At 37.7% G+C, this 12060-nt stretch overlaps 1 protein-coding gene across 1 annotated transcript in view; it reads left to right on the top strand.

The window, feature by feature from the left end:
• Positions 1–11516, top strand: part of LOC149934410 (ankyrin repeat and BTB/POZ domain-containing protein 2) — a 28081-nt gene extending 16565 nt beyond the window's left edge. The window contains exons 9-21 of the mRNA XM_090153450.1: positions 2678–2896; positions 3509–3698; positions 3817–3969; positions 4447–4705; positions 6194–6295; positions 6708–6801; positions 6886–7187; positions 7396–7591; positions 7772–7950; positions 8085–8190; positions 9460–9647; positions 9719–9787; positions 10931–11516. Of these exons, the coding sequence (XP_090009576.1) occupies positions 2678–2896; positions 3509–3698; positions 3817–3969; positions 4447–4705; positions 6194–6295; positions 6708–6801; positions 6886–7187; positions 7396–7591; positions 7772–7950; positions 8085–8190; positions 9460–9647; positions 9719–9787; positions 10931–11290 (2417 nt within the window). The 3' untranslated portion in view covers positions 11291–11516. The remainder of the gene's footprint in view (positions 1–2677; positions 2897–3508; positions 3699–3816; positions 3970–4446; positions 4706–6193; positions 6296–6707; positions 6802–6885; positions 7188–7395; positions 7592–7771; positions 7951–8084; positions 8191–9459; positions 9648–9718; positions 9788–10930) is intronic.
• The last annotated feature ends 544 nt before the right edge of the window (positions 11517–12060 follow it).

Raw genomic sequence — 12060 nt, 5'->3', positions numbered from 1 at the left:
TAATGACCAAAATTTTACAAACGATGTTTTCACTCGACAGTCGTGATTTTCCCCTATTTTAGGAGCAAACATTCTAGTTTTCGCCGCTCCAATGAACTTTTTTCCCGCAAATTTTCCCCATTCGAATAATTTGTTTCTTCCTATTTTCACAAACGGGTAGGGGGAGGGGGTGGGGTTAGTTTGGTTGTGAACAGCTTGTAGTACCTCCTACAATAATTTATTATTTAACATTCGTTTCCCCAATATCTACATGCCGATTGCCGAGGGCACACGAAAAAAAAACAACGACTACTACTACCTGCCTAGAACCTGAAACTTTCAATGGCATTGTTTAAAAATTTAATTACTAATTTAATAGTAAAATTTAACCGAAAAATATTTTCCCCGTTTCGGACGCTTTTCATCACATTTACCACTTTTCCCCGCTTTTAAAATTTTTCGTCCTTAAAACGCCCCACTGACAAATTTAAAGTATTGCAGCGTTTTTAACTTTTGTTGATACGTTGTGACGGCTGAGGCAAGACACGTTGTGCGAAAACTTGTTTTTTTTTGTTCCAAAGGGATTGGGGGGGGGGGGGACACGGTATGGGAAGGTCGCCCCCGGGTCGTCAATCTTTCAAATCTTCATTCAACATTTTATCATACTGTTAATTATAGGTTTCTGACTCTAATGGCCAATCGGGAATATGATAAACAGAAAAGATAAGGCCTTTATAATGTTCTCTTTCTCACAGTTTTCGACATATTACAACTTTAAATGATGTTCGGTGAGATGTGGTTCGTACGCGAGATACAAAATAATTATCATCACGTCAAAAAATCGTTCTGAAAACTTCTACCTTTTTTCGAATTTTGATGTTTTTCGCATATAAAGTAATAAAAACTAGAATAAATATCTTCTTAGAAACGTTCCTACACTTTTAATTAACAATTTTAATCAGTTCTTATTATTTTTATTTTTGTATTTTGTACAAAATGCTAAATTACATTAAGTGAATTTCAATATCTGACACACGCGCCGTTAGACGAAAAAGCAGACGTCATACCTCCGCGTGACCTCGGTGAACTATAACGTCAGTTTAGGCTTCCCTTTGTAATGAAAAAAAAATTATAATAGTTAGTTTTAAAGTCAATAGATGGCAGATATTGAAACGCCCTTATTCTGTTAATATAAAATGCAGTTCATATAATGCAATTGTTGTTATCATGAAAACTTAATCGACCTATAAACCTGGTCTACATAGACGAAACACTAAACTTCAGCTACTGTGGACAAGCTAGTAGTCTATATCTTTTTGTTGGCAGAATGACTACCAGGCTACGTTGATGGAGACCTCAATTTTAAAAAGTACCTAAAAAATGTAGCGATTGTTTATAATTTTACATTCCGATTCAATAATTAGTCATTATTTGGCCGAATTAAGCGGCAGTTTTCACGATGAAAGCGTTTAAATTTTCAATAAGCCTTGGTTCCAAACAAAAATTAGTTGGCAAAGGAGGTTCCTCTCCATTATTACCTGGAAGCTACACTCAGCGCCGAATACGCTCGCGGCGTATGTGTGAACTATTTTTTTTAAATAGAGCTAATACCCAAGGCACCACCTTCGACCACATAAGCAATGTTGCTTGTGCGTGATCAAGTAACAGGTGGCCGGGTTACAATGCTTAGGAGGATGGTGGCAAGCCCTTCATGCCACGCGAGCCAACCGTCAGCTCCCTACACTTACTATTACCGTTAACCTCAGCAAGTTTTTATAATAAGGTCAATTATGGTTTTAGGTATCAACGACGTTTTTAAGTCCTTTATCGGGCAAGCACCAAGATTTTCCAAATATCGGCGTATTAACATTTGCTGAAGTTGAACAAAAGCATAATTAATATGAAAACACAATAAAATACTAAATATTTATTATCGTTTCGGTGTCAATATGAAATCATCGCGAAGACACTAAAACAAGCTTACATAGGTAAATAGTTTTACTAAACTAATTCATTAGTTCAACGTATAACAGTTTTCTCCTTTCTATAAAGCTATAAAAACTATATATAGAACATAATTCCGTTCTAGTTTGGTATGCAGTGATGATCTAAGTTGAACAATAACTGTTCTACAAAGATGTTAATGTTTATTTAAACAATCAGATATAATGTTTAGATAGAACAAACTGCTGTTCTAGTTTGACACAACGAAAGATTTAAGTTGAACACTAACAGTTCTACAAGGAATACTAAATTGTGTAAAATATCATTTAATGCTTCCTTGGTAAAGAACAGTTCGTTGTTCTACAAAGTAAAATGTAATGGATAGGTAAAATATATTACTGTTCAGTTTGTTATATTGAAATCATATAAGTTGAACGATAAAGATTCTAGAAAGAATATCAAAGTGTGCAAACTTATATGATTATTTGCTCAATGAAGATCAGCTCGTTATTTACCAAATAAAATGTAGTGAATAGAAGGAACATAATGTGGTTCTAGTTTGCTTTAGCAAAATGATCTAAAATGGACAGTCGCAGTTCAGGAAGGAATATAAAAGTGAAAATGTCATTTAAATGTTTGCTCTAGGAAGAGCAGTTCACTTTTATTTAAAGGCAATTCCATTTGGAAATTACAATTCGAGGTGGAACCAAATCCGGTGAATATTATCATTAATTAAAGTATCTTATTTCGTTAGGTGCCTTGTCACTGCCCAGTTGGCCAGGACACAGCGATTCGCAGTCGTCGTCCATCTCTTCTTCGGCGTCCCCTTGCGGTGGCATTAGCAGCCGATCTTCAAGTTCCTCGCAGCTCCAACAACCGGGAGAAAGCACTCCTGAATCCACCAGAACGGGTATTCCAAAATCTATTGAGCAAAACCTTCTCACCACCTGCGTCGGTGGAATCAACGAATTAGGTATGTCATTTTGTTACGTTCAACGGCGACAGTTTTCAATATCTTTTTACAGTCTAAGCAGATTTTATTTCATTCCTAATCATTATTGAAAGAATCTAAATTTTGCACCGAGGGGCAAACTACTTTTTCTGTTCACTGATTACGTAATCAGTGAACATTTATTCAATGTAACGATTACAGTGGTTACGTAGGGATTACAGAATGATTACAGTTATTATGAAGTGATTACAGAATTATTACGTAGTGATTACAGAATTATTACGTAGTGATTACAGAATTATTACGTAGTGATTACAGAATTATTACGTAGTGATTACATAATTATTACGTTGTGATTACATAATTATTATTATACCTAAAGAATACAGAATGATCACAAAGTAATTAAATAATTATTACGTACTGATTACATAATTATTACGTACTGATTACAAAATGATTACTTAGCGATTACAGAATGATTATGTAGTGATTAAAGAATGATAACGTAATCATTTCATTCATTGCTCATACCAATTAGGGCAAGTGGGTAGCCCCTCGTCGCGTGTTCGACCACTTATATTGCAACGAAACGGCATGTCCCTGCGCATGGTAATCTTATTTCCTTTGCAGGTGATATTTTAGCCAGGGTGGCTCAATACTACAACAGAGTTCTAAACGCGGCTACGTCGGGCCGACAGAGTATTTCCTGGGGCCCCGGAGCCCTTCACGCCCTCTACTACTTCATGAGGTGTTCCCAGCTGGAGCACGCCGATCATGTCGCTCACAGAGTTCCTCCAGTTCAAGAATTGGTTTACGAAAGGTATTGACCATTTGTAGTAGTCCTCGATCAGTATTCCGCTTTACGAAAATTTCTTGAGAATAGACGAATTCAAAAATTGCTTGTACTTGGAAACAAACATTTAGAGATTTTTTTTTAGGCCATATCTAGTACTACCTCCACTAGTTGAATGGGTCAGAGTGGCAACAGCACACGCGGAACACAGAAGGTGTCAAGTAATTGATAAAGATGACGTCATGCAAGCGGCGAGGCTACTCCTTCCTGGTGTGGATTGTCCTGTCAGATACCTCGGGTAAGACGTAAATCGTATCACTATAAATCGTGTTGTTACGTTGGGCTTAAGGCATATCGATTCGACAACCTAACTTAATCTGATCTCTAAAGGGCTCAATAACTAAGCATCTTCTCTCTTATCTTCAACTTATACTTTGGGTGCCTTGTTGCACGGTTTCATAATGCAATTTCAACTTTTGTAAGAACAAAATTGACAAACATTTCACGATTGTCGTTGAAGCCAATAAATAAATGTGTGGAAAATCAGCGCAATATTATCCCTAGCGAGAAAAGAAATTTTGAAAATAAATCAAAATTGATCTAGATGGGTATCGCGGGTTGTGTTGGCTTGTTGCCAACAGCGCTAAGGTGATATGTGGGAAACGTTTTAATCCCAGTACAATTGTCACGTTTTGGTCGAAGTTATTTTCGGTTTTGGAGTTGACACGTTTGTTCGGTCGTATTGTGCTAAAATATGGCAATTTCATTTCTCAAGGTCGTACGACGAGAAATTATTCCGAAGGAAAGCGATGGAGGAGACAGAGTGTGCCAAAATTCTTAAAACCGACTTGGCTTTCCGAATGCTTAGTTGCGGAAGGACGGATTTGGTTCCCCACGCCTTGCAGCTCCTTCCACCCACTAGATTAAACACCCTCAACGAGTATGGCCACACTGCCTTGATGCTCGCGTGCATCCGATCAGACGAAGCCATGACGCATGTACTACTTGACGCTTCAGCTGACGTGGACATTGAGGTACGCCTGCATGAAACTAATGAGATACCGGATGGATTAAATTTTTTGGGGGAAGGATCTTACTGTTAGAACATGAGGTGGATTGGGAGTAACGCAAAAAATCATCTCAATAACATAATTATTCTACCTAAGTACAAATAAATACATTCTTGGTAGTATTAAATTAACACTTATAAATGGCGGTCTGACTGACCCCTAATTCTGTTGTACAATGTATCGCGGATAAAGAAGGCAGTATTAATTGGTTTTGAAAATGTGGGATTTCAAATCGCCATTTCACACTCACAAGGAGACTACCCGAGGAGGTTATCACCGACTTCGTTGAAACTCGGGTGTATGGTAGACCTTATGGTAATATGAAAATTCCCGAACGGAAAAGTTGCAATTTGCTTTAGTTTTCCTATGGCAACCGGAAATGTTTTTGACCTCTCCATTTAAAAAAGCATGGTATTTTCTAGGTTACCCAAATTTTGTTAAAATTTAACCAAAATTGTTCAATTTTACCCAAATCCTTTATCAATTTTTTAAAAATAGGTCAAATTCATCTTTTTAGGTAAGTTTTGAAAATTTAATTTTTTTAAATTTTTTAAGTAAGTTAGTAAGCCTGTGAAACCGAGAAAATCCCATGATTTTTAAATGGATATTTTTGTGTATTGAGAGATCAAAAAGATTTTCGGTTGCCATAGAAAAACTAAAGCTTATTGCAACTTTTCCCTTCGGCAATTTTCATACTAACATAAGGTCTACCTAACCCCCGAGTTTCAACAAAATCGGTGATAACCACCTCGGGTAGTCTCCTTGTCAGTCAAATCTGCACTACGATATTAGTTTTTAATAACTAAGTCACTCATTGAATTGTGGAACAGAATCTTGATTGAACGAATTATCATTCGCTAAAGCTAAGAGAACCCTACTTGTGCTAACGTTTGTGCACGCCAGTGAATTTGGTTGTTTATTTTTAACTTTCAGTCTTTAAATAAAACTATTTTGTGATATTAAATTGAAACATGTATGGATTACAAAAAAATGTTTCCTATTTCTTTCGTTGATTTTTGCAATAGAACCCAGGATTATCTGGTTTTTTTTTGTGGGATTTCTTTTTCTTTTAAGATATTGTTAAATCTTAATATATTTGATTGGAGGTTATATCTGGAAATACCACACAATTCTGGAACTAGGATTAGCAATTTGTTTTTATTGCAACTTGATGTCTGATCTGCAATTATCAAACATATCCTTTGGTTCAGTGACTTAATTTTTGCAAAATAAATTTGTAGTTAAAACCAGTGACTATCAGATTTCTATTAAATTAAGTGATGTAAGCAATTAATAAATTACTTTTTGACTAGTCGTCAATGTAACTTAATTGTGAATGATTCTGACCACAATTTTTAGCTAATGGCTGGTTTTCACTGGACAATAAACGCGTGTTTACCGTTGCCTCGTGGAACCATTATTTAATAGTAAAATAATTTTTTTCGATTTCAGTCCCCGCCACCAAACAGTTTTCATCCGAGTGTAAATCAAGAAACCCAACATTGGTCCGCTCTCACATACGCCACTACGCAAGGTCATTTAGGAATCATTAAGGTACTTTTCGAAATTAAAGCAGATTTAAAATAGATTGAGTTAGAACGTTCTGTACTGTCTACCATATGTCCATAATCATGTTCCATAAGTGTGTCAGTTACTTGAAATAATTGCTGATAGCTATGCGTAGAGCTATGTTGAATTGACTTCATACAACAGCGGGTATAACGAAAAAAAATGGTACTTAAGAACAAATGGTCACACTCCAGTCCTACGCCTCACAAAGAACACGTAGCAAGTAAAGTTAACTACTCTAAAGTCCACCAAAAATATGTGGTCATTGTAGAAATATCTCTCAGTAAATATTAACACGCGGAATTTATATGGAACTAACACACTTATGTGACGCGTAATTATAAATTTCTGGTGTTTTTAATTTTTATTTTCATACTTGCATAAATACTTGTTTTAGCTGTTGTTGGAGAAAGGAGCGAATCCTGAGGGTGGTGCTCGATTGAGTGAAGACAAAATTACCGAAACGCCACTTCAGCTAGCCGCCGCTTCAGGTACTTAAAACGAATTATTCAATTGAATAAATTACCGTGAATGCTTAGTTAAAAGTATATCGTTTTTGTTGGTCATTTCTGTAGGAAAAATGGAGCTGTGCAGTTTGCTGTTGTTCTATGGCGCCGATCCTTTCCTGTCGACGACACCCAAGGACATGCTCTCTTGTTATGGTGGCTCTTCGCAGCGCGGATGTTTCAGCGCCATTTCGGTGGCAGCTGCTCACGGACAACGTGCCATTTTGCACAAGTTACTGGCCCATCCTCACGTCCATCACCACACCAAGAGCAGCCGCGAAGAAGTGTTGTCCCTGGAGGAAATACTGGCCGAAGGTTCCAATTCGTCACCACCCGCTCAATCTGGGGAGAAAAGATGCAACAGACTTCAGGTAAATATCGTTCACACGCCACGTAAAGAATACGTCGCATAAGAATTTATTGTGGTGTCGTCTCGGCAGTTTTCTATCCCACCCTATCATAGGGAGTAGCGGGTAACAGCCTAAAACTTGGCGCCATACCTAGACTTATTGTTGAACTTATCAAAGCTTGCTGTATTCTAGAAACTATTTGTATTTGAATATAATTGTTTTTCTTCAGCTAATGCCAATGAATTCGGATGAAGCGAGCTGGTCCAGTGGTAGCAGTAATCAGTTGGCGTCAAATTCATCCGGAGTATCCGAGACTAGTCAAATCTTAAAATTGAACAAGGCGCAACTTCGAGTTTTGCAAGAAGCCATGTACCACAGCGCTGAAAATGGACACCTGGAAATTACACTGGATTTGAGGAATATCGGTAAGCCTCGCTTGGCCAAATAGATTCTTACGTTTTTGTTTGGATGTGTTTTTTATATTGGAGTTACGCGCACTTTAAACTTATCATTTATATTTAAATTTGACTCTAACGTTAACGTTTAAATTTTTCGTTAGCGTTAGCACAATTGAAGTAAATGTTTTTATCTTTAATGATTTACAGGAGTGCCGTGGACCCTTCATTGTTGGATGTACACTTTAGCAACCGCTCATGATTTACAACTGGAAACAATCATAGACCAACTGCTGCAAGACTTCCTGCAGATATGGCCGGAAGACTGTAGCAGCCAATTCGTTGACGAGTGCTTACCGTTACTTTTCAACATATTTAGACACAGTAAAGTAAGTACTCGATTAATCTCTATAATCATTCATTACGATATACCTAGGAATTTGAACAATACAATTTTAATATTCTTATTTCCGTAATACGCTATTTTACCGGGCTTAACAGTGTACTTTATTCTACCATACAGAATGAAGGAACTAGTCTCTTGCTGGCTGACATTTTCTCGAGCTGTTACGGGAAGGACCCCATCAAACCAATCAGCCACGTTACAATTGACGGCGGAGCCCGAATTGGTAAATATTAATTAACACAAGGTGAAGGAACACTAACTGAAAAGAAAGTAGTACTCTGATCTAGAAAAGAGTTTAAAGCGCAACGTTCGTTTGGTGCATCAACGAATTTCACGTTCAGAGAAAATTTTGCTAGACAATGCACTTTTTAGAATTGTGGAAACTCCTATCATACTATGCTGCAGTACATATATAAAAGCAACGTATAAAGCTTGAAAATTTTGGGTACTATTTGGGGGGCTCGTAAATTAATTTCATATACCCATTTCCCACTGCACTCTGGTATACTACGATAGGAGGCTTGCCCATTTTTATGCAGCGAGACCGGGCGCCCACAGAAAGTTTTCCAAGTAGGGTGGGGGACACAATTTCTATACCTAGGCAAAAGGGGGAAGGAACTTCAGAAGAGCATTTATAGCTCATTAAAGGGGGGCATTTGCTCAGTTTTCCAACCCCCTGCCGGCGTCCATGCAGCGATATGTTAGCAGAAGGTACCACCCTCGCATTCTTCGTAGCTAGAGATCGGCGTTTGAATAAGAAATTATCCAATTATTTATTTATATTCATAACCGCAAATTATACGAAAAATATACGAAAAAACCGAATATTTTTGCATGTTAAATCGTTGTTTATTCGTATAAACTTTTCCTAAAAAACAGTTAACCAAACTTTTTATTGTTAATCGAAATTTTGCCGGTTAATTTATTCGTTCCGCCGACCTCTATTCGTAGCTAATCTTCATCTGCTTTTTAATCACAAAAGACAAACATAGATGACGACCGTCTGTGTGAAAGATAGCATTTGCCATTAGACTTCGCTCAAAATCACTCTCATCCCCATTTTCTGTTCCATTTTCGTGCATGGATCATTTTTCTCGTTATCCATGTATTGTTCTCGCACCGGTTGAGATATCTCCAAGCACGTTCAGTAATTTTCAGCTTGAAAATGAAGCTCACGAATTTTCGGAATGTGTTCCATTTTTTATCTATCGAAGCTAGGGACAAATTTGGAGAGAATCTTGAGTAGTCAAATGGAAAACGCTAAAAGAGTCGAGAAAAATCGAAGCAGGTGAACTCTCGTTACAGAGTATGCGAAGGTTGGCTCAAAACATCGGCCTTGCTGAATACATTCTTGCTAAAACGTAATCATCACCACTCCATGGCGGCGAAAACCTGAAATTAGTTGATCCACCATCGAACATCCTACCATTTTAGTAGTTTTTCTCAAACCGTTTCAAATCTCTTGTCACATTGCTCTGTCCATTTAATTTAGATCCAAAATACGTCAATAACCCTGAAATGTCCGATGTCCAGTTTCGATTGGAAGGTCGAGTTTTCTACGCGCACAAAATTATCCTGGTCAACGCCTCCCTGAGGTTCCGGGCCATGTTGACATCGAAAGTCAGTGATGGGACAATACCGGTGGTACAAATAACGGATATTCGATACGAAATTTTTCAGGTATGGCCCAAAATTAATTTAGTTTATATGTCACTATGACGTAACCTAATTGTGAATATGTTTATGTGCAGGTCGTGATGGAATTTTTGTACAAAGGGGGATACGAAGGATTCGAAGTTCATCACAACGACGTTCTCGAAGTAAGTACTAATCATAAAAAGGACCTCGTTTTTAGCGCTCATTGAAAAATTCGTACAGCGCTATTCTGTTTTCCCTTTTATTGAAGAAGCAAAAGTGGAGTTTCTCACTTTTCGCTTATTTATCAGCGCGTTTAGTGAGTTTACAGTTGAGCTGAATTTTGTTCAGTATTTGCCACAAGGGCGTAACGAAGGGGTTTTAAGGCTCAACCCCCACCGGAAACCAAACATTGATTTTTGATTCTATAGGAGGGACGCAAAACCATGGTTATATACAGGGTGTTTCAAAAGGTTATGCATCGTAGGAAAATGGGGAAAAACAGGCATTCCTCTAACTCACCCCCTACAACTCCTTAAAATTATGGCATAACATCCTGTATAATACTTATGGATTCTCTACTCGCAGGCTTTTCTTGACATTCGGACACGCTCTTCGTTTGAGGTGGGAAATCCCCCCCCCCTACCACGCCTTTCCAAGTGAGCCGGAAATCTGTGTTTTTAGATCTTCTGCGCATGATCAAATTCAAACCTTGTTTTCGCTCGGCTCTTAACGGTTTTTCAGAATTCAGATGGTGTTTTCTTTTAATTAATTACGTAGTTTTAAAGGTTTTTTTTTAAATGATGCTAAAGTCTAATCAACTTCCTTAAATTTCACCAGTGAAATAAAATCAGGATTAGTAAATTCAAGACAATTGTGGCCGTGGTTCACTTAAATATGTTCGAGACCTTTAAAATCATACACGTGGATTCACAAGCAGACGACAGACTGGTAAAAAAAAGGTTTCTCACCCGATTTCCTGCTCACTTTCGAGTGACATAACTAGATGGCGCTGACTGCTGAAAGACATTTGCTGGCCGCGTTTTCCCGCAGTAGGGAATCCATAAGCATAATATATATCCATGGCAAAGGCCGCAAAACCCTTAAACTGCTCAGTGCATAGTGTGTGCTCAGGGCACTTGCTATGCTCTGAGAACGTTCTTCACTGTGGTAACTAAAAGTGGCTGTAAATAGGTGCACAAAAAATATTTTGCCTCTGTCTAATTTAAGTCCTAATTTAATTAGAGCTATTCAGCGTTCCTACAAGTCTTTTCACGAGTACTATTATTAATTATCAATTAATAATGAATTATATTTATGTTTACCAGTTAATGGCAGCCGCAAGCTTTTTCCAATTGGACGGTCTTCTACGGTACTGCGAAGCGCGATGTTCCCAGTTAATCGACGCCGACAACATCGTGTCAATTTACATCCATGCCAAGGCTTACAGCGCCGTCCAACTGCTCGAATACTGCCAAGGCTTCCTGCTGCAAAACACCGTCTCCCTTCTGACGTACGATGATTCGGTTCGGAAATTAATATTCGGCAAAAAACTACACAACCACGACGTTCTCAGCGGACTTTTACTTACTTTGCAAGCGAGAATCAAGGAAAGGAGCGCCAGCAATAGCAAACAACAAAGTTCGACGCATTGCTTACTGACCAATCACCTTCGAAAGAAAATCTGAATGCTCCTGGTTCAGTGTTTGCCGTCATTACGCTGATGTATATTTTATTTTATTATCCCCGTTTTAGCCAAATGTAAGGCCAAAATTGTGTACAAATACTGCGTACAACGAAACTGGTTTTTAACATACGAAAATTGTGAATTCGCCATGAGGGTTATAGAAGGGTGTTTTTTTATTTATCAGTTTAATCATGTTTTTTTTTTTGGCTGTTCTGTTTTTTTCTCGATTCTGGTAATGTATCCTTTCAATTTTGTTGACTTTATTTATACCGGTTTATACAACTTGCATTTAAACGAATATACTCATGGAAGATGTATCGAAAATGTCCGTTTAATAACGCTTCTAACTATTTTCTAAATATATTAAAAACAATAAATGAAAACGGACTTGTCACATTAAATTTTTACCAAATAGTCTAGCACTTTTTTTTCTGGTGGTGGATACATGAATAAGGTTAAACTGTCAAACGCGATCTCAGTACCACTAGCCCCTAGGAGATGTAGGGAAAAAATATCGGCTGTAAACCACGACCGTTTCTATGAGAATCATCAGGGCCACTATAATATTCCTTAGAAATTCCAAATCTTTTTATTTCCTAATAGCTCATTTCGTACAAACCTATAGCTCCCGTATTTGACAAATTCTTGAACACAATTTTAAAGCGACAATTCGATTTGAATCGACTGCGACCCTTCGCAACAATTAATCTTCTCCCCACTTGACCCTAATATACCTCGAACTTGGAATGGTTATCTCGGGTTATCTAAGTG

The sequence above is a fragment of the Leiobunum rupestre genome, chromosome 7 (genome assembly GCF_980474605.1).
Source record: "Leiobunum rupestre chromosome 7, qqLeiRupe1.1.hap1, whole genome shotgun sequence".
Classification (NCBI taxonomy): domain Eukaryota; kingdom Metazoa; phylum Arthropoda; class Arachnida; order Opiliones; family Sclerosomatidae; genus Leiobunum; species Leiobunum rupestre.
The sequence above is the reverse complement of the archived record's forward strand: the minus strand, read 5'-3'. Positions and strand labels throughout refer to the sequence as shown.